This window comes from Chiloscyllium plagiosum, chromosome 36, assembly GCF_004010195.1.
Source record: "Chiloscyllium plagiosum isolate BGI_BamShark_2017 chromosome 36, ASM401019v2, whole genome shotgun sequence".
In the NCBI taxonomy this organism is placed as follows: Eukaryota; Metazoa; Chordata; class Chondrichthyes; order Orectolobiformes; family Hemiscylliidae; genus Chiloscyllium; species Chiloscyllium plagiosum.
The window spans coordinates 4,134,436-4,157,401 of record NC_057745.1 but is presented as its reverse complement, the minus strand read 5'-3'; the positions used below and the strand labels follow the sequence as shown (position 1 = coordinate 4,157,401).

Sequence of the window (22,966 nt, the reverse complement as noted above, 5' to 3'; positions counted from 1 at the left end):
GGAGCAAAAGAGTCGATGTTTTGGGCATAATCAACTGGAATTGAGTACCTATATACAGCAACAAAAATGAAGTAAAAACAGCAAGTGCTGGAGGAACTCTACTGGCCTGACAGCACTTCTGGAGAGAAACAACTTTAACATTTTGAGTCCAAGAACCCGAAACATCGAATCTCCTGTTCCTCGGATGCTCCCTGACCTGCTGTGCTTTTCCAGCACCATACTCTTGACTCTAATCTCCAGCATCTGCAGACCTCACTTTCTATTTTGAGTCCAAAATGACTTTTTCAGAACCAGACTCCTTTGCTGCTAAAACCCTCCTCATTCTTTACCTCCACTTTGTTACCTTGACATGCTGAGTAAGAAAATTCCAAACACTCAAAACCTCTTGGAGAGAAGTTCCTCCCTGGCTGCCTCTTACATAGGAAGCCCCCTTATTTTGAAACTGTGACCCATGGTTCCAGATTCGCCTATAAGAGATACATTCTCTCAGTATTTATCCTGTCAAGTCCTTTAGAAACTTTTATGATTGAAGATCACCTCTCATTCTTCTGAATTCTGAAAATATAGACTCAACCTGCTTAATGTTACCTCCTGAAACAAACCCTTCATTCCTAAGAATCAGTCTAGTGAGCCTTGTCTAAACTGCTTCCCATGCAAGTATATCCATCCTTAAGTAATGTATCTAAAGCTATACATAGTCTGTTTATGGTCTTGCAAATACCCCGTGCGATTGTAGCATGACTTACCTACTTTTTAATATTCTACCCTCCTTGCAATAAAGGGCAATAGTTTATTTGCCTTCCTAATTACCTGCTGTATCTACATACTGACGTGCTTTGATTCTTGGACAAGGGCACCCAGGTCCTTCTGTACCACATAACTCTGCAGTCTCTATCAATTTCAATAATATTCTGCTTTTCTGTCCTTTCGCTAACTGATTTTTGCCTTTAGTTGTCTAAAGATGAATGGTGAAATGGTGCTGTACTGCACAGAATGTAGTCTGATTAATTGGCTATGTGAGCCGTCTTTCGAGTCAGTCCATCACACACCCCTCCCTCCCTCCCTCCCACTCTCCAACCCCTTTGCTTCTGCACCTCTTTCCAGCCAAAAACAAACATTTGAGGTGGTGTGCAAATTGATACCCTGCCTACCTTTTGTAAAATAGTAAACGCAAGTTACTGTTTTGTTAACAGCAACGATGTGCGGACATAGAGTGGTTTATTTATACTGCTTATGCAGGTAGTCAGAATACAATATTACATTAAGTAACCATGTTTGGAATGGTGTTTAAAATTTGCAGTCGTTTAAATAAGAGTTGAAGGATTGAGCTGCTTTATTGTTGGAGAGTTCTGTTTTTCTTGGAGAGTTTAAAAGCCTTGCATATGTTTGTTGTGATGAAAGCTCTTCATTATTATTTGGAAATTGAAGTTCTCAGTTGAAGGAAAAGTCTAGATTAGATTAGATTACATTACATTACATTACAGTGTGGAAACAGGCCCTTCGGCCCAACAAGTCCACACCGACCCGCCGAAGCGAAACCCACCCATACCCCTACATTTACCCCTTACCTAACACTACGGGCAATTTAGTATGGCCAATTCACCTGACCCTGCACATCTTTGGACTGTGGGAGGAAACCGGAGCACCCGGAGGAAACCCACGCAGATACGGGGAGAATGTGCAAACTCCACACAGTCAGTCGCCTGAGGCGGGAATTGAACCCGGGTCTCTAGCGCTGTGAGGCAGCAGTGCTAACCACTGTGCCACCGTGCCGCCCACGGTGTCAATTTTGGTTTTCTGTTTTGTTAAGGTTTTATCTTATCTTTTTCTGTAAAAATACTTCAAAATTTTGAACTGTGACTTAAAAACAATATTTTGAAGAAATCATGTGATTTTAGTTAAAGAACTAGCAAGCTCCCCCAGGGAGATAATTGCTAAAGTGTTTGTTGACTGAGGTTTACAACCAAGGGAAAGAAAGAAAGAAAATGGGCCAGACACTGGGTTGGTTCAGAGAAGATGCCCAGCAGCAGATGTTGGATCATTGTTTTGGAAACTAATCAGGACAGAAGGGGAGAAATCCTGACTTGAATAGGTGAAAACTTCAGAATCAAAGTTGTGGAGAAGTCATAGAGGAATACATCCTACAAGATTGCTGAAGATGTGAGTTTAAAGAACCCAGGTCCAGTAATAATAATGAGCTGCTTTAGTTGTTTCAAAGTCTCTGGAATAGATATTAATTGAAGGGAATTGCATTGACTGAATGAATACAACTTTGTTGAAAAGAAAACCAATTGCAGCCGTGTCAGTTGAACAAGGAAATATAATGTCAAGATTGAAAAGGCCCTGCACTGAGGTTTGAGTGCCTCTAAGGGGTTTAATTTTGGGTTAGAAGGGATGAATCTTTCCTTCTGATATTTGCAATGATTTCATTCCAATAATTCTTGTATAATATAGCTCTTGTTTTCCCTTCAGTATAATCAACTTTAATTTTTTTTCCCAAGTGTATTGGCAGCTTTTTGCAAATTTGTTCAGTCACTGACCTGTACTGTAAACAAAAGAATACAGTCAATCGAGCAAGTCTTGCTCTGGGATCTGAATTCTCCAGTATTGCCATTATCTGCAATCATAACATTTGGTTTCGTGTGCATCACAATCCTTATTCTTCAGTTTCAGCAATTACATTCAAAATTATCTTTATTATAATTGTAAATGGTAAACAAAGTCCATAAACTTGAAGTTTAAATATTTGTTGCAACTATGTTGTAGTACAGCATTACATCCTTTTATGTAAACCCAGCATGCTAGATTTCTGAACTGGGTACCATTTTGGCGCTAGCTGAGAAAGTCTAAAGTTATATTTGAATTATTACCATGAAATGAGCTACATACAAGAAGAATGTTAATTTTTGACAGTTATAAAGGAAAATTGACACATATTGGGTCAAACAGGAAAGAAATTATGAATGTCTTTATTTTTGGAACTTGTACCCTTTGTGGGCTGCAAAATTTCATCAATTTGTTTTCTGGTCTAGTAAACAGTGCACTCCTCTCTCTTCCCAAATAAATGTGTCTGCTCCTTTTCTGTTGATGATCTTTGATCTGATACTCTGTTAAGTTCTCTATCTCTAAATGGCCATCCAAAGCAACATCATATCTTCCATTAGGGTTCACAAATTGGAAACTGGTTAATAGACCCTTAGTTCTTCTCTATTTTCCACATCCTGCAGAATTGGGAGGTCTGATTTCCACTGCAGTATCTATACTGATGTCAGCTAACCTGAGAAGGATTAGAATCAAAGTTGGGATCTTTGAATCGATGAAAATGCACTTCAAACAAACAGTGCAGCATCAATTTAACCTCCACTCCCATTTCTCTCTCTTTCTAATTAACTTATGTTTATTGCTGTCTTGTTTTTAGATATTATTGGAAGAGGTGACCTTCCTGAACATTTTGATCACAGGAATGGAGTTCGGTCCTATCCCTGGACTATTGATAACAAGTATTATACTGCTACTGTTCACCTGTGTGTGGTCCCCAACAAATTCATCCTGACAAAGGAGATTGCTGACTCGGTGGAGGCCTTCTTGATTTATTTTGACAGCACAACAGTAAGGAAACCCTTTTTTAAACATTATATTTTTATTATCTGTTTGGGTGCAATTTTCTTTCTTATCCTGGTTACTGAACTACACGGGTATTAGTGAGCAGCTTCAACGGAATCTAAGCTAGGTAAGAATTACTGGAATCTTGACCTCTTGACTTCTGTTTTGTGCTGCAAGTAAAGTTTGTTCCAATCTTTACCATGTTCAGTAAAATAGTGGAGGACATAAATACGCAATATTTGAATCCAACCTATGTAAAATTCATTTCCACCAAATCACCCATATTTAAGGTAAATTTAGAATATTTAGACTATAATTCAGGGTCATACCAAGTACTCTATTTTGTATATTGGTTACTTTAATATTTACTGCACACCAGTATTATGACCTGGGCTTTGTTTTTGAATGTATGTGGGTACTTGATGAAACTAATCTGTTTATACTGATCATACCTCCATTAAACACTGATACTTTTGTTATGATTTGATTTGCATCCTTATGAGTGCACTTTGTCATATTGTGCACATGCCTTGCCTTTTTCTGCCAACATTTTCCCTAACTTCACCTGAAAGCACTGACCCCTTGCTCGCACATGGGTATTTACAAGTATTTTGTCCATATAGATTTTTTTTGTACATGAACTGAGGTTAAGTGTTCATAGTCATCTCGATTGGAGAATCAAGGCGAGGTGGGTGCGAGTCTAACTGCTGTTCTTGCAAGAGTTTTCAAGTAGACCGTCAAGGGATAGTTGTCGCGAACATGCATTTCTCTACCAGTCAGGAATGAAAAGATAAATTTAACATCCATGCCATCTCCCTGACTGAGAAGGATTTGCTTGACAGGTGGCTTTCCTGGTATCAACCTGGCCTTACTGCCTCGACCAGTTGAACCATTAAATGAGACATTTCCCTTTTACATCATATTGTTGCTGTGGCCAAGATTGCAAGAATTTATGTCCCGAGTTTTGCTCCAGTCTATATTTTCTTTCCTCTAAATCTGTGTTCTCTCTTAGAACAATTATTCCAACTATACCTACACCCAGACCAGTTGGATCAGTTTGATGGCAGGTGATAACTGCTTTTCCACACAAGCGTTTTAATAAAAACAATTTGCTCTCAACCATTCGCAGTGAAGGACACCTTCATTTTCACACCAAATGGCACAATTACATTCCTGCTAATGTATAATTACAAAGTTCATCCAATTTGAATGGCATCATTCTTTAAACTGATTCAAACTCTGATTTTTTAATTTCGTGAAGTTTCAATTTGGTACGAGATTTACGTTTTTTTTTGAAGAGTTATTTTGCTTGTTAACGTGTTTTGTCATTAGGAAGAGTAATGTGTGGAAAACACATCTAGAACATAGAACAGTACAGCACAAGAACAGGCCCTTTGGCCCACCATGTCTGTGCCAACCATGGTGCCATTCAAAACTAATCCTGTCTGCCTGCACATGGTATGCTGTAATGGGGAGTACTGTTAAGTGGGGGGCACATCCCAGCTATCTCTCTTTTAAGCACCCAGCCTTTTGGAACTTTATTGTCTAACTATGGCATTCATGACATGACTGCTCCATGTTTTGAGAATTTCTAAACTAAAATAATTAAATGCTGACTTGAAGAAGCTTAATCACAATGCTGTACCCTACACTGGGAATTTGATAGGGATTAATTTAACTAACTTCAAAAAAGAGCGCATAACTGCATTGTTTCTGAAATTCCTAGAAAACACCAACCCCTTGCACCCATGAAACTGGCCATTCTTCAATTGCATTTCTTTTCTTGACTTCTTAGGTTGCCCAATTTGGTGTGCACTCTCTACACTACACTGCTCTTGCAAGATCAGAAATCCCTGAACACCATGCAGCATGGGAAGGGGAAGGGAAAGAGGGTGTCTCTCTGAGCAGAAGTGTGAACAATCATATTAAAGAATGCAAACAATAAATATGAAAAACTTTAGAAAAAGTTGTAGCTGTCAAGAGGCATTCTGCATTAATTAGCATTGCTTGAAAATTTAAATAATAAACAATCTGACAAATTGCACATACGTATTCACAGCAGTTTGCAATTTATCCACAAGTAATGATGTAAAGTTTCCAGGTTTTTTGCTCTACATTACTGCAATTTTAAAGCTGCCTTGGGGATTTACCTGAATGAGTCTTCTCTTTTAGGAAGAGCATTTCCTTGTTTACCTGTTTGGAGTACTAATGAGGTCACTCATTTTAGATGTGATTCTGGGACAAGGCGTAGAGTTGATAACTGTGCCTGCTTGGTTAACATTTCTTCATATACAGCTTTGACCTTTTGATGTTTTTAGCATTGGGTTCTACTTTTTTCCTCAGAAAACAGGACTTGATGAAGTATCCACTTGGCTTCCTTTGACTCAAGAATGGACCCCTGAGGTTTTGATTCTGGTGTGTGACAGAGTTTCAGACAATGGTATTGTATTCAGTTGTTAAATGCAGTACTGTACAAATTTGGGGCTTTTGGATGAATTTAATTTCCAACATTACTGGCTAGTCTATTGGGAAATGAGGCTTGTTTGTCGTGCTTCATTGTGTAAAATGTCATTATTGAACTGAGTGGAAAGTTTAATGGTGCTGAATTTAGGTGGCTTAATAGATACAATGCATAGGATTCTTTTGTACAAAGCCATAAAGGCTAGGAGAAACAGGTTTAATCATCATTCTCTGCTGTGTTTGCTGATCTCATCTGTGACCTTAGTAGTAGAAGACCATTGACCTGAACAGGGTATCCACTTACGCTTCCAGGGAGGTACACATGCTCAGCCTCCAAGTGGAATTAGGTTTAAGCTTGACCAGTGCTTTTTACAGTCAAATATCCTGTAAACAATCACTGCCCATACTATTGCACGGATTGACCTACTTGAGGGAGGTTTGCAAAACTACTGGTACCCATATTGCACTCCAGGAATGTTTGGATCCATGAATCGATGTACACACAATGTGAAAAGGGAAAATTAAGAAATGAAGCATTGTCACTTTTCCAACCTCCAATAATACAACATAACAGTGAGATTTGTTCATTTGTTTCTTTTTTTTTTGTCAGCCAGAATTTGGATTTACCTTCAGTTAAATTTGCAAAGGGGACTATAAATTCCTTTATATTCTGCTCAACAAAACACAGGCAATGTAGGGATAACACCCATAGATCAAAATGCTCAAGCACTTTTTTATCTTCATGAGCTGCTTAATTATGTACCACCCAACTCTTGGGGATCTCCTGTAAGTTTAAATGGAATGTTCCCATTTTTGTGTACATAGTTTGAGCTGTAGTTGGTAGGTGTATGATTTAGGACACTTGGCAATTATGCAAGGACACGAAAAGCAGCTTTTTAAAACCTTCAGAGCCACAAAGGTTTAAACAACGATCAAACACAAGTGACTAAGAAAAATGAAAACCAATGGGTTTGAATTGCCTAGAATGAAAACATAAAATGCTGGAAGTACTTAGCAGGTCTCGCAGCATCCATGGAAAGAGAAATGGAGCTAATATTCTAGGTCACAATCCTTCAGTACGTCCAGCATCTTTTAGTATTTATTTCAGATTTTCAGAATCCGTAGTGTTTTGCTTTTGAATTTCCTGGGCTTCATATGCTTGTTTGTCAGGACAGAGGGGGAAGGCAAGAAGTGCATTATTTGTTTGAAGGTTAAATGTCTCCATCTTTCAGGGTACATCCAACCTTTCCCTGAAGGTACATGAAAGTATAATTCTTCCAATTAGTGGCATGCAGCACTAACATTAATTTAGAAATTAATGTTAGTGCTGCATGCCACTAGTTGGAAGAATTTTACTTTTAATTTAGAAATTAATGTTGGCAAAACTCAGCAGGTCACCAGATGTGAAAGATTCTTCCTATAGATGCTGCCAGACCTCCTGAGTTTCACCCACCGTTTCTGTTTTTGTTACTTATGGCACTAATAGGCACAATAGGCCAAATGCAATAGTTAGAATTTAAATTCTGTCACTATTGGAGGGGCACAAGCCTGATTGTAGCACTTTTTTTTCCAAAATGACAGTCTGATAGAGAACTTGGCAGTGGATTTGCCTGCTGACATTCACAGTTCCATTCTGTGATTAATTATATTCACTGACCCCAACTGGCCTGACAGTGCACTTTAGGTTTTTAAAAGTGGAAATATATCTAAATTGCAATGGGAAAAGGATGACACAGTCATGCAGCTTGCTTATGTCATGCTTGTCTTGCTCAGTGTACTGGCAAGTTGCCAAAATCCTGGACTGTCGCAGGCAGCTTTGGGAAGAGCACATGATAGAGCTATTGGAAAAATGTTAACACACTTAACTGTGAGAGAACAAAATCTAACAACCATGGCCCATGGTGTTAGAGGCCAAGTGCTAGCATGGATCGAAGCGTGGCTGTCTGGCAGAAAGCAGAGTACAGATAAAAGGGCCCTTCTCAGGGTGGCAGCCGGTGACAAGTGGTGTTCCGCAAGGCTCCGTGTTGGGACCACAACTTTCCACTTTATACATTAACAATCCAGATGAAGGAACTGAGGGCATTCTGGCTAAGTTTGCAGATGATACAAAAATAGGTAGAGGGATAGGTAGCATTGAGGAGACCGGGAGGCTGCAGAAGGATTTGGACCGTGGGCAAAGAAGAGGCCGATGGAGTACAACATGGGAAAGTGTGAGGTCATGCACCTTGGTAGGAAGAATAAAGGCATAGGCTGTTTTTTAAATGGGGAAAAAAAAAATCAGAAATCTGAAGTGCAAAGAGACATGGGAGTTCTAGTCCAGAATTCTCTCAAGGTAAACTTGCAATTTAGTCAGGAGTTAGGAAGGCAAATGCAATGATGACATTTATTTTGAGAGGACTTGAATATAAAAGCAGGGATGTACTTCTGAGGCTCTATTAGGCTCTGGTCAGATGACATTTGGAGAATTGTGCGCAGTTTTGAGCCCCATATCTCAGGAAGGATGGACTAGCCCTGGAGTGTATTCAGAGAAGATTCACGAGAACAGACCCAGGAATGAACAGCTTAACAAATGAGGAACACTTGAGGATTCTAGGTCTGTACTCGATGCAGTTTAGAAGGATGAGGGGGGCTCTAATTGAAGCTTATAGAATACTGAAAGGCCTGGGCAGACTGGATGTTGGGAAGAATATTTCCATTGGTAGGACAGATTAGGACCTGAGGGCGCAGCCTTAGAGTAACGGAAAGACCTTTTAGAACAAAGGAGAAACTATTTCAACTAGTGTGTGGTGAATCTATGGAATTCACTGCCTCAGAAGGCTGTGGAGGCCAGGTCATTGAGTATATTTAAGATGGAAATGGGTTATTAATTGTGAAGGGGATCAAGGGTTACAGGGAGAAAGCAGGAGAATGGGGTTGCGAAATGTTTCAGCCATGATTGAATGGCAGGGCAGACTGGATGAGCTGATTGGCCTAATTTCTGCTCCTATATCTTACGGTCTTATGGTCTAATCATTTATGTAGAGAAATTTAGAGTATTAGTTAGCTCAGTTGGCTGGATGGCTGGTTTACGATACAGAGTAACTCCAAAAGCATGGGTTCAATTTCTGCACTGTGAAATTACCAGGAAGGACTCTCTCAACCATTCCCTTCACCTGAGTTGTGGTGACCTTCAGGTTAAATGATCATCAGTTGGTGCTCTCCAATGAGTCAGCAGTTCTGTGGTTTGGTAAAGAGTATAGTGCCTTTATCTTTACCTTTTACTGGCAATGTCAGAAAGTTCTGTCCATCCAGTAGACTTCATTTGTATTGTGGGTCCATCGATAATCTGTTTTGCACCAATTTCTACTCCTCAATATTTTGAAATAGGAATTAATTTTATTGTTGTGTTTGTGGCATTCTTGCCTTTGGTTGAACAGGTTGGAGCTCAAGCTTTGCACCAACAATTGAACACAAAAGTTCATGCAAAAACAAATGCTGTATTTGATCTCTTACATCTGGTAAAAATGTCGGAACTATTTAGTCATAAACCTGATTAGTAGTCCTGATTATTCAAATTACACTTCATTGTACATTGTAGGCAAGATCACAGATCTTTGTTCTCTGAATTACAGGGAAATTGCAAAACACAGTCCCAGAAACACCAATAAATATTGCATGTACCGACAGAGGATAAGGTAAAGCCATGAGGGAATATGTACACAAAGAAAAAAGTTTTAAATCAGCGGCCAATATAATTCAGTGAGAACCAGGATGGTTGATGAATTGGACTTAATGCGCTGTAAGAAACAGACAGTATAACTCTGAAGGGGCTAAAGTGTGTGGAGAGTAACGGATAAGAGACTAGCCAGGAAAATATTATGTTCAATGCAAGACCGTGTTTGAATATTAAAATGAAAATCTAGACCATACTGAGAATTCATTAGTTTTTGGGTTGTACCAGGCATTTAATGTTACATAGCTTTGTTGTAACACCCAGTCAGTCAGTCTAACTAGGAATGGAAACCATTTGATTGTAAGCAGGTTGGAGTTAAGCCTGGAAAGACAGACTGTTTGTATTTCCAGCTTGCTCCACCTTGGGCAGGTTCTGCATGATGCTCCATCCAATTGTTGAACTAAGAATTAACACACATTGTCTAAATGAATCTTAACAGTGGAAGCTGCAGTGCCTCAATCTGTTGCCTTCAACTGTGCATCCTGCCAGAAAATATGAAGAAAAATTACTCTTTAAAGTGTCTAAGTTTTAAATTGAGTGAATTCTGTTTAGTCAAGGTGGTTAAACTATCTAATAATCCTTTATCTTCCAGGGGTGAGCAGACAAGCAGCACAGCAATGGTGTATTAAATATGGATTTGAATTGGTGGAGCTTAATCCAGAAGAATTGCCAGATGAAGAAGGTTTGTTTTGTATTTAAAACTATTGTTATAGAGTATTTCAGTATTTTAAAGTGAACTGGAAAATCTGTTCTTTAAAGTGAAAATAAAACATTCCCATTGTAAATCATTGGATTTAGTGAGGTTGAGATTATTTTTTTGTTTAAAAGTGGACACCAACGGTGGATTGGGTTTTCTTTGTTTTACCGCAGTTCCCTACCTTCCTCCCTGGTCAAAATGCTGACCTTTGCTGGACTGCAACACATGTCTGTCACATGCACTCAAGAACATTGCCATTTGGCCACTAGGCCATGAACCTGAACAGTGTTGCTGGCTTTACTGACAACTGATATACTGTACTAAGCTTCTTACAGCCAATGGTGAAAAAGGGAGACCAGAAGTCAGTCTTTACTGAGAGGAGCTTTAGTTACAAAGTGAGACATTACAAATTAGTAGCTCCTAACTCTACAAACCACGACCAATGTCAAGAAGTGTCTTTTTTATTCTGTTGACTATACGTTCATGCACTGACAGCTGCTGGAGCTTTACATCTTTAGTCTAATACTCTTCCAACTGAGCTATTTTGGGCTTTGTACAAAGTGAACTGAAATGCTTCAACAGTGGGATATCATATTTCTGTCTGGTACTGTATACTTCAGTACTTGTGCAGCTGAGGGACACTCCACTGATACTGTTGACCTCAATTCATACAATTACACATGCAACAAAAATTACCTTGCTCCCATCTTGGAATTGGATATGCTGTCCTTCAAAGGCTCGTGATTAGTGGTCAGGAACTCTGGTTGTCCCTTGGTCTTTTTGTTAGCCTAGCATCTTAATTGATACCTTGCTTAAGATGAACTAATCTAGTGCAGCTAAATAGATTGTTTTAAGCTATAAATGATAACCCCCACTGTTGCAGATGAAATGGTACTGCTGCCTCTTGGAGAAGATTGTCAAATATATGCAGGGTGAGAGAATTGGTGAATGAGTTGGTGCCATTGATGTGTGAGCTACATTCCCTATTACTTATAAGGTGTTTGGCTTTTCCCTGTTCTAAAAAAAAATCTTACTAAAGGATGATCAGTAAGATCATTTTGGTGTACATAAGCTGATTAGAATAGTACTATTATAAAGACCAGAGAGCACCCAGGTTTCTTGCCGTGTGTGTGTATGTAAGTTGTAGGGCTGATGAGAAGAGGAACAGGAGGAAGGTTAACTAGTTTCTTGTAAAATGAAATACAATGAAAACATTTTTAATGATATGTCATTATATGAACATTTCATGTCAAACATTCATTAAAATTGTGTCAAAGCTGAGATTCCAGCTGTCAATTATTTTTGATATGTTTTACAACTGTGTAACTTGATTTTGTTGCATTAAAATTTCTCCATCAGTCTTTTTTTAAAGCTTGTCTTCTGATGGATGTTTTCATAAGACTATATTTTATCTTTGTATTCCCATATTTTGTATCAGTAGTATCTTTTCATTAAATATGACCTATGTGGTGTCCACACAGATGACTTTCCTGAATCCACTGGAGTAACAAGAATTATTCAAGCTTTGAATGCAAATGTATGGTCAAATGTTGAGATGAAAACAGGTATGAAATAACTTTCTTTTTAGTGTTAGTAGTTCATTTTATTGTTGTAAAATGACATTCTTTAGTTCACATCAAACTAATCAGATCCAGCACAGTACTCAGCCAACCTCCCATCTGTTGACTCATTTACTTTTCTTGTTGCGGCGGAAAGCCAGCTACCATTATCAAAGACCCCTCCCATCCCGGTTATAATTTCTTCCAACCTCTTCTGTCAGGCAGAAGATACCAAACCTTAAACACACGCACTGACAGGTTCAAGAACAGCTTCTTCCCTACAGTCATTAGACTGTTGAATGGACCTCTCAAATTCCAAATCCAATGTTGATCTTGCTTTTTGTGCACCTGTGCAGCCATAGCTTTGTATGCCTCACTCTGTTTAATCACCCTATGATCTGTGCATCCTTATATGGTATGATATGCCTTTACTGCATAGAAAACAAAATTTTTCACTTTATTTAGGTACATGTGACAATAATAAATCAAATCAAATCAAATCAAATCTTTTCCAATATCAGACTAGCACCCTTACTGCACTGATGTGATATTTTCTCCTTTCCATTTCCTACACCACCCATCCTTTGGATCCTGAGATTATAAATCTTCAATTCTACACTGAGACTGCCCAAAATCTAATTTACTTTACCAGCTAGCTTGGAAATAGGGCCTCCATTCTAATCAGGTCCAAAGGTAAAATAGCAGGATCTAAATAACTGCAATACCCAATTCATGTATTTAAACAAATCTCTATTTTGGGAAATTGGAATCCACGTTACCCTACTAACTTGACTACTTGGTCAAATTGAATACTATTTTAACAGTTGCATGATATTGCAGAACTTATCTGAAAATACAGATATGTGCCAAAGCTTTTCATCTTGCTCTCGTCAGGACCCATTCAAGAATGCCAAATTTCAAACAATCTCAACAATTTATACTACAGGAGGAAAGGAGTTCTCATTAGTTGGCAAATCAGCTCTGGCTACAGTGTTGCAATGAAGAAAGAAACTGGAAATTATGGGCTCCCTATGCTTCTGGATAATTCCAAATGGGCATAAAGCTTGAATACATTCCTTCTCTTTGCAGGGAACAGTTCCTTGCTTATGAATCTTGCTAACTTCTAGCAAGCATAAATGAGCCACATTACAAGCTCAGCTGATAATGCTAGCAGGAGAAATTGAGGACTGCAGACTGTCCTGCTCCTCAGATGCTGCCTAATCAGCTGCGCTTTTCCAGCGCCACACTTTTTAACTCTGATTATGCGAGCAGTCAATCTAAGATGGTTATTAGCATACTCAAGACTGTTCAGCAATGCTTACCAAATCGCAGGATTACATGTAACATTGGACGTTTAGTTTTGGGTTTTACAAATGTTTTCTGGCGGTCTACCTCTGCCTGTTAGGAACAGCCAAAGGAACATGATGTTTTATTTGTTCTGCCACTCATTGGGACATAGTCTCTGCATGAGTTTGAAATAATGGCATTAAGTACAAATGGTGAGCTTAAGCTGACTGGAATGTTTTGATTGTTTTGTAGGACAAAAATGTCCAATTCCGAAATGTGATTATTGGAGCCCCATACCTCTAAACTTCCTAAATCACTGACTGGCACAATATTAAAATGAATTTTTGCATATATGAAATATACATTTAACAATTAGTTTTTAAACTAATACAAAACTTTAACATGCAGTTTATTTTCTTTAGATAGACCTCAAGATTTTGGGATACTTAGTAGTTTAACTGGTGTGCTTGAGAATTGTCAAACAGAAGATGATTCGCAGGTGGAAGTAAGTGATCCCCTAGTTAAATATTAACGTGTGGGTCTGATTTCAAGCTGTTATCCTATCAAAAGTTTTCAGTCATTGTCCCAGAAGTGTTTCTGAAGTTAAAGATGAAATGACAATCTTGTAATCAATCCCTTTATAATTTTTATAGTAGTTGAATATGGAAGGAAATTGGCAGTCATGTTCCATTTTAGATGTGTTAGAGACAATTGGCTGATGGGCCACATGATTTATTAGGGCTCCTCAGTCCTAAACTATACACATGTTGACTTTTACCAGCTGGTAAAAGTCCTTAAGTTTCATGTCCTTAAGTGAAGAATTCTGAAAAATGTTGGCTTTTCCATTGGCTTCCTTGAAAAGGAATGTAGGAAAAACAGTCCCCATAGAATGTCAGCTTCCTCAAAAAATCGTGGATCAGCCCAGCACCTTGCTGTTTTCAAGAAAGGATACTGAAGCCTCTGGTTTTGCTGGTCTACTTAATACAAATAAGTTATGCTTCTACTACTGTTTTGAGAGGCAAAATCCTTCCACTTGCTCATGGCTCAATGGCCAAGGCTCTCAGAATAATGGTATTTTTAATATTAGTGAAAAGCTTGCAAAAGTTCTCTGGATAAATACATCTCCCATTACGCTACTAAACTAACATATGACGAGATTCCAGGTTCCATTTCCAATCACTGCTGAGTTAGCTGACCTTTGTTGGGCTGCTATAGATTGACCTCTGAGCACATGGATTATAGAAGAGAATAATAAGTACAATACTTTAAATGAGATTCAGTAACTCGCTGCTGGAAAGCACTGATGTGCTGACTTTGGGTGGAAAACAGATTGGTGCAGCTGTGATGTTCTTCATGTTCAATGCCCACAAAAGCTTGCCATCTAAACTTGTACACAAGGACTTACCACTCTGTTGAGGTATTGAACAATGTTCACTGCACAGTATTTTAACAAGATTGAATGTCATCTGGGTTAAATGTTTGTAACTAAAAATTAGTTCTCCTGTGGTGTTGCCTAAAAGAGGTCGCAATAAATCAAAACAGTAAGGTAAAGATTACGAAGTTAGATTAAGTGGTGGGACTCCAAAATCCGGGGGTATAAATATAAAATAATCATTAATAAAAAAGAATTCATAAGAAAGTTATTTAACCAAAGAGTGATAAGAGCATGGAGTTGGCTACTACATTGATGCTATTTGCTTCAACCACACAATGTGTTTTATGTGATAAGATGAATAAACACATTAAACTGAAAAGAACAAAGGAATTTTGCTGATAAGGTGAGATGAAGTTTGCACATGTAGGACATTTAACTCTGGCTTGCACCATTTGTTTTCATTCATGGCATGTGAGTGTCATCGGCTGGGCCAGCATTTATAGCCCACCCTAGCTGCTCCTTGATCTGAGTGGTTTGCTGGGGCCTTTAATAGTTAACTATGTTGCTGTGGGTCTGGGGTCAGGCAACATGTAAGCTAGATCAAGTAGGGATGGCAGATTTTCTCCTGTAAAGGATATTGGTCAACCAGATAGGTTTTCACAACAATGGTTACATGGTCACCATTATGCCAGATTTAATTCCAAGTTTTTAATGAATTTAAATTTCACCATTCTCAACATGGTGGGTTTGAAACCTGTGTTGCCCAGACGATTAGACATTATGCCACTGCCTTCCATACCATTTGAGCTGAATGACTGGTGTACTGTGTTGTTAATTCTATTTATGTACCCAGGTATGATTTTGTGTTACAGAATGTTGATGCCCAGATAAAAAGAATGCTACACAACAGTATAAACTTAATATTCTTCAAAACAAAGGACTGTGAATAATGGAAATCTGAAACAAAAACAGCAAATGCTGGAGAGTTATTGGTTTCTAGTCCATGACTGTTCTTTAGAAGGGTCATTGGATTGAAATTTCAAATTTATTTTCTCCACAGATTAGCAAAACCTGCTGAGTTTCTCAAACACTTTCTATTTATGTTTAATATTAATGATGTATGCTTTTTAACTATTCTGCTTAATGCAGTACCACAGCCTTCCAGAACTTGATGCTGAATCAATTGCAGAAGATAGAGATGGAGTGGCAGCTCTTCAGCCAGATAGTCTCATGGGTATGGAAATCCAATTCCTTTTTTCCAGAAGTACTGCTTTTATTTTAAAAACCAATCTTTGGCTCCTGATCTATTGGTTTATTTACCCAGTAGATCCTATGTTGCATTTGGATATCCAAGAACTCGCCACCCTTACCACAGGCGAGGTTGACTGTGAAAACTTTGAGCGTTTATTTGAAAAGCTGAAAGAAATGAAAGGTTAGTTTTATGTTTGGAATACAATTTTCACAAAGGTGGTGGAAATTAATCCTTCTTGCACAGTATCTCAAATTAGCTACTGCAGAGCCTTCTGTTTTCTGAGTTGAATTGCTCCAATTCCTTTCTCGGAAATGTTTGTGAGATAAAATATACGTTTAAAGATGTGCTACTTGGAATGGGCTGAAACTTCACATTTATATGCAGTTATCAGTGTGTTTTAAGTCAGCTGTGTGTGCGAATAAGCACAAAGTATTATTGTTTTTATGAAAGGTCTGCTTTATCTAAAATCACAGTAGAAATCATACTTTGACATTCTGATTATAAAACGTGTAGAGATGGTCCTTTGCCTTCACAAGGGGGAAGGGTAGAGTGGAGGAGGAAAGATTTGTAATTAGATTGTACATTGCTGATACATGACTAATTGTCTAGGAATCCTTCCAGCTCATTGTTGTACATGAGTAACACTTTGTTTAATATTAACAGACAAAGCAGCAACATTACCTCATGAGCAAAGAAAACTGCATGCAGAAAAGGTAAGGACCTGCAAACTTTAAGCAAAATCACAAGTGTTTGCACGTTATGTCAAATAACCTGCGGCATTGCTCGTAGACGAAATTGGGAGGTACATCAGTATTTGTGATCTGAAATGTTGCCCCTAAAATGTAATGAAGTAAAAAGGCTGTTGCAGGAAATGTACACTGTACACAAGACTTAATCTAGTGCTGTTATTTTGTTGGGAGAAACTGTTGTCAAACTGACCTTGTGTACTGCTGTTTCGCAACTTCTCCTCCTGTGCTATGAAATCTAATCCCACTCCTGTTCACTCCCCATCTCCTTTTAATGTTTGCTTTGCTGGCAGCTACCTATATCCCTTTTTAAAATAATGTATTGACTCTGTCAGCAATAGCTTGTGGCAGAGAATTCATTCCAATTTTGTCTTTGAATCTTTGAGATTAATCTTCATCTTGTGCCATTTCATTACCATCTCTTGTACCATTAAAAAATATTCAATTTTAGTTACTGGATCTTGGTTTTTGAAAAAGGAGAAAAAACCATCAGGTTATCCCGAAGTCATCTTAACTTAGTAAGGAAAAGCTCCAATTCCTTAAGGCTTTAGTTTTAATCCTCATCTCTGCTAATATCCTAGTCAAATGTGTGCCCAACACATTTTCTATCACTTTTATATTTTTAATGGAGATTCTAAAATTATTCACAAGCACTCTTCAGTAAACATGAATTCTGTTTACAATTGTTCATTCAGTGAGGGAAGCAGCTATTTGGTTAGAATGCTAATAACTTGAAGAATGTGAGAAATAGGAGCAGAAGTAGAATATTTAGCCCCTTGATCCTGTGCTGCCATTGAAAAAGATGGTGGCTAATGTGTTTGTGGCTTAAAACCAAATTTTATTCCTGTTCTCCCTTGTAGCTGATGATAAAGTGATGAAAATCTGTTCTACATGCAGGACAGATGTTGTCCTTGTTACTTTCTCAATCATCAATTGAAAAATAAAGTCATAGAGAGTAATGATCAAATTGTACAATGCTCTGGCAGTTATATATTGAGCATTAACATAGCCATAAAGGAAACGCTAATGTTCTGGAACAGTGCAGGAGAAAGGTTTGAGGTTCGTTCATCATGTCACAGGTCTTGAGTTATGAATAAATGTTGAAAAAACTTGGGATGTAAGTTATGCAAGGATCCAAAGAGGTAAATCCAAAATATTATCATTAAAGGAGGGAAAATTGCAGGATTTAAGCAAAGGAATGCAGGTTGAAAGAGTGAAGGACAAATTTAGGACTGCTTAGAAAATCATTACTTGGGTTTCCAGATTGTCACAAAGATGCAAACTCTAGGTGTACAAGAAAATATTAAAGGGCAGTGTAAAAGATCCTTCTGAAAGGATGAATTCAAATGGGCTGAGTAACCTTCCTTATCTTTAAGTAGTGTCTACTGTTAAAAAGCTGAAGGTGTTACAGTACTCACAGAAATTGGAAATTGAATTATAATCCAGAACACACTTTTTAGAGAAAATATTTCAGATTTTCAGCATTTATGTTTTCCTATTTGTCCATTGAGAGTACCTAATTTTTCAACCCATTACTTGCATGTCTTCCTTCCCTCCCCTTGCTCAGTAAGTCATGTTCAAGATAAACCATGTGTATTTATTTAGAGTTGTGGTGATCCAGCTGCTTCAAGTTGACAAGTTAGATCTTTTATTGAAGCGTAGTTGCTGTGAACAAGCAAACAGCTCGACAAAACTAGTTAAAGAATTCATTGATATGCACTAACTCTTAAAAACCTTTAATGAATAAACTCTACCCAATGTATTTTGAAATAAATCTATTTTAGCTTTATGCCTTATTTTCTTATGACAACTCAGTCTTATGCTGCCCGCTTTAAAAAGTTGTTTCATCTCATCCTGTTTACAGTGGAAATAAGCAGTAGTTTAATGTTACAGCAGAGGTGTATTTAATATTCACACATCTTGCCCTATTTCATATGACAGGTTGCTAAAGCTTTTTGGATGGCTATTGGTGGAGACAGAGAAGAGATTGAGGAACCATCTGATGAAGAGAGTCACTGAGAACCTGATTATTTTCAGTTGAAAGGTTTTATTTTGTGCATAAGCCAGTGTTCTGCTTGGAGGTCTCGCTGAACAATTCACTTCCAGGGTTGTCAGGTCAAGACTTCTCATGCAAGTCAATGTTTTGAATCAACTGAATGATAGATCCAAATTTTGTTTTCCCCTTTCCACACTGTACTTTGTGTATTAGACTAAACATTTGAGCTAAGAAGTCCTGTAGGAGGAAATGCTACTGCCTCACCACCTTTCCAGACCCTGGATAAATGAATTGATTCTGGTTTTGGTATATTTTGAGCCTAATGCACTCGGTCTTATCCCAAGTCTTTGCTCTATTTTTACCATGCAGAGAGAATTCTGTATGCAGTAGCTATGCCACCTGTGCACTTGTTTCATTGATGGACTGTTTGGAGTAACTAGTGCCAGACCAATTTCAAACACACAAAATGCAGTGTTACCATGATGAACTGGTTTGTTTGTAAAATACATTGCAATAAAATAAATCTAAGGTAAAGTTAGCCCATTTGTACAGGGAAAATTAACTGAGATAAATGTCATTATTCCTTGTATACATCCAAGGAACTATCCTTTTTCTTTGGCTACATGTCAGGTATAAGTGTGCATTGAATCCTATGCTGATTACCACACAGTTAGGCATTTTTACTCTTACATTGGAAAAAGATGGAAATTCAAACAGAAAAATTGCACTGCTGACAATCAGTACTTCATATATCAATGATGCAAGAAAGTCAAATCTCATCTATGGAGGTAATCATTTTTTTTAAAAATTGGTCTGTTTATTGTTGGGATCTATTCCTTTTGGAGCTAACTGCTGGAAAATGGCAATGCAATTGATGAATGTGAGGTCACCATTGTAAACCTCTTGCCTCTGTGGAAGCTGCCTTCAAATCCACTCACTCCAGACAGATAGTACAACTGAGTGTCCTGGCCCACAGAAGTACTGTGAGAAATCCATTTGAACTGTCTGATCAAATTTCTAGTGTAGCCTAAACTCTCAGCACAAAAACTACTGAGAACATGGTGCCAAATTGACTCAAAAGCAACATGGTGATATAGGAAATGAGAAAAATATTGTATTGGTGCAATGAGATCAACTTGAGGTTGGTACTCTGGTACATGGTTGAGAGCCAAATTCCCAGCGAGTTTTGAGAAGATTTGTAGCTCAGGTTGAGATTCTGAATGCAGATTTGCTCACTGAGCTGGAAGGTTCATTTTCAGATGTTTTGTCACCATACTAAGTAACATCTTCAGTGGGCCTCTGGGCAAAGCACTGCTGCTGATTCCTGCTTTGTATTTATATGATTGGGTTTCTTTGGGTTGGTAAAGTATTTCCTATGGTGATGTCATTTCCTGTTCCTTTTCTCGGGATGGTAGACAGGGTCTAACTCAATGTGTTTGTTGATAGAGTTCCGGTTGGAACATTCCATCAACGAACAAATTGAGTTAGACCCTGTCTACCACCCCCTGAGAAAAAGAACAGGAAATGACATCACCATAGGAAATGACTTTACCAACCCAATCATATAAATACAAAGCAGGAATCAGCAGCAGTGCTTTGCCCAGAGGCCCACTGAAAATGTTACCTAGTAGGGTGACAAAACGTCTGGAAATGAACCTTCCAGCTCAGCGAGCAAACCTACAGAGCTAAACTACTGTTTAATCTGACTTTGTGGAGTGCTAGATACCCAAAATGGGAAAATGTTCCATTTTTGGAGTTCTAACAGCCCTTGCCTCCAAGTAAAATGTCAAATCTAAAATGGCATACAAACAAAAATTCTATCAATTTCATAAAAAGCCTGATGAAAAAAAACTAATCTTTATTGTATAGTGTAGAAATGAAATAAATTCTGTATGTCCTTGCTTGTGCTTTGTGTTGAGTATTTTTCTGTATGAAAGATTGTATTCAAGATAAGGAGGAAAAAGTATCAGCTAGGGTTCTTGCTGCTAGTCCATGTTCAACATTTACTGCTTCAGTTATGGATATCCTGTGGATCAGATCAGCTTAACTGTGATTTCTATCAGTCACCTGCTTTCCCATTTGCGCATTCCCTTGTTGACCTGCATTGACTCTGTGCATTGGGTCAAGTTTAAATCTCCCATCTTTTGTTTGTTTTCTCATGGTTTATTTTCAGATTGAGGTGGGGAGAGAGAGATTCCTTTGAGCCCATTGGTAGTTGAGAAGTTGATCTCCCAAAAAATGACACTTGTTGCTCCAGTGTCATTTTTGTCTTTGAATAAAGATTTATTCTATAAAATTAGAAGTAGAAGCAAGTCATTTCACCCTTCAAGCCAGCTCCAATATTCAAAATGGGCATGGCTGATTATCCAATTCAGTATCTTGTTTCCACTTTCTCTCCATACCCTTTGATCCCTTTAACCCTCAGCACTACGTCTAACTCCTCCTTGAAACAATCACTGCTTTGGCCTCAACCACGTTCTGTGGCGGAGAATTCCACAGGCTCACAACTCTTGGCATGAAGAGTTTTCTCCTCATCTTAGTCCTAAATGGCCCAACGGTTATCCTTGGATTGGACTATCCAGTCATAGGTAGACACACTAATGACATTCCCAATCTAGTCCTGTTAAAACTTTATAGGGTTTTTTGAGATCCCGTGCTTATTCTTCTTAACGCCAGTGCATATAGTCATAATTGGTCCAGTCTATCTTCATAGATTTGTTCTGCCATCCTAAGATTGTTTGTTTAGTAAATTTTTGCTGCATTCACTCCATAACCAGAACATCCATCCTCCGAAAAGGAGACCAAAACTGCACGTTACAATTGCAGCAAGACATCCCTACTCCTATACTTGAATCTTCTGGCCATAAAGGCCAATATCCCATTTGTTGCCTTCAGTCCCTGCTGCATCTGCACACCTGCTTTCAACAACTGCTACCGGAATACTAGAGTCTCAATGCACCTCCTCCTTTCCCAATCTATTACTGTTATCAAAATGGATAACCTCACACTTATCAACGTTGTACTTCACCTGCCTTCCTTCTGGCCATTCAGTCAACTTGTCTAAATTACACTAAAGCATCCAGCATCACCTTCAGGGTTCACCCATCCATCCTTATTTGTCATCTGCAAACTCAGGGATATTACTTTTAGTTCCCACATTTAAATCATTATTATATATTGTGAATAGTTGGGACCAAGCACTGATCCATACAATGGCCCACTGATACTGGCTATCACTTGGAAAAAGTTTATTCCTACTTTTTGTTTCTTGTCTGCCAACCTGTTCTCTATCCATGTCAGTACTCTACTCTCAATCCTATGGATCTTAATTTACATGCTAATCTCCAATGTGGGACTTTTACCAAAAGCCTTCTGAAAGTCCAAATAAATTACAGCCACTGGCTGCTTCTCATCAATTCTACTAGTTACATCCTCAAAGTTCCAGTAGATTTGTCAAGCATGATTCACCTTTCCTAAATCTATGTTGACTCTGTCAGATCCTGTCACACTTATTCCAAGCACTTGGCTATACTGGACTCCAGCAATTCCCCTATTATTGACTCAGGTTAACTTGTCTTTAATTTCCTTTTTTTAAAAAATGCACTCCTCCTAGTCCCTGCTACAGCACTGATCAATGAGCCCATGATGTATGCTATTAATTTAACTACAGAAGTTTTTTTTTCTATTTTGTGTAAATGGGTTTGATTTCTTTGTTCAAAGAGATTGAGTTACAATGCTGTGACAGTGAAACGTGTGGTCTACGATTATGGTATTCATGCATGTAACTAGTCATGATGTAAGACTGCATACAGGAGCTTTGGTTTCCTTGTGCATGTTAAGTACAATGAGTAATCTTTCCTTAATGTGCAAAAAAGATGGCATAGAATTTTGATCAGCTCAAATTACCCTCAAAAAATCTCCATATGTAGCTATAGATGACTAATTTTCCAAATTTGATTCTGGTTAGTGGAACTGGGTGCACTTACTCTGTCATTTGTTTATGGCATGGGGTGAGGAAAAATTAACTTTGCCACTCTTGATCACAGTCTCTGATGACTCCACCCTGCCCTGGTTTAACTATCGGAATAAGGTAAAGTATAGTTTTGAAAACGTGCCCTTCGTTTATGAAGGGGCCCAGCATATGGTGTTTTAGCTTTCATTAACTGGGATAGAGTTTAAGAGCTGCGAGGTTTTGCTGCAGCTCTACAAGTCCCTGGTGAGACCACATTTGGAATGTTGTGTTCACTTCTGGTCACCCTACTATAGGAAAGATACGGAG

General features: G+C 38.3%; 1 protein-coding gene across 2 annotated transcripts in view; it reads left to right on the top strand.

The window, feature by feature from the left end:
* The window catches only part of aagab (alpha and gamma adaptin binding protein), a 47,068-nt gene extending 27,128 nt beyond the window's left edge, over positions 1 to 19,940 (top strand). The window contains exons 2-10 of one of the 2 annotated variants that reach the window (XM_043677178.1): positions 3,419 to 3,609; positions 5,947 to 6,043; positions 10,368 to 10,457; positions 11,954 to 12,037; positions 13,741 to 13,823; positions 15,843 to 15,927; positions 16,018 to 16,125; positions 16,609 to 16,658; positions 18,633 to 19,940. In XM_043677178.1, coding sequence (XP_043533113.1) covers positions 3,419 to 3,609; positions 5,947 to 6,043; positions 10,368 to 10,457; positions 11,954 to 12,037; positions 13,741 to 13,823; positions 15,843 to 15,927; positions 16,018 to 16,125; positions 16,609 to 16,658; positions 18,633 to 18,710 — 866 coding nt within the window. In that variant the 3' untranslated portion in view covers positions 18,711 to 19,940. The remainder of the gene's footprint in view (positions 1 to 3,418; positions 3,610 to 5,946; positions 6,044 to 10,367; positions 10,458 to 11,953; positions 12,038 to 13,740; positions 13,824 to 15,842; positions 15,928 to 16,017; positions 16,126 to 16,608; positions 16,659 to 18,632) is intronic. The other variant, XM_043677179.1, reaches the window with a different exon arrangement.
* The last annotated feature ends 3,026 nt before the right edge of the window (positions 19,941 to 22,966 follow it).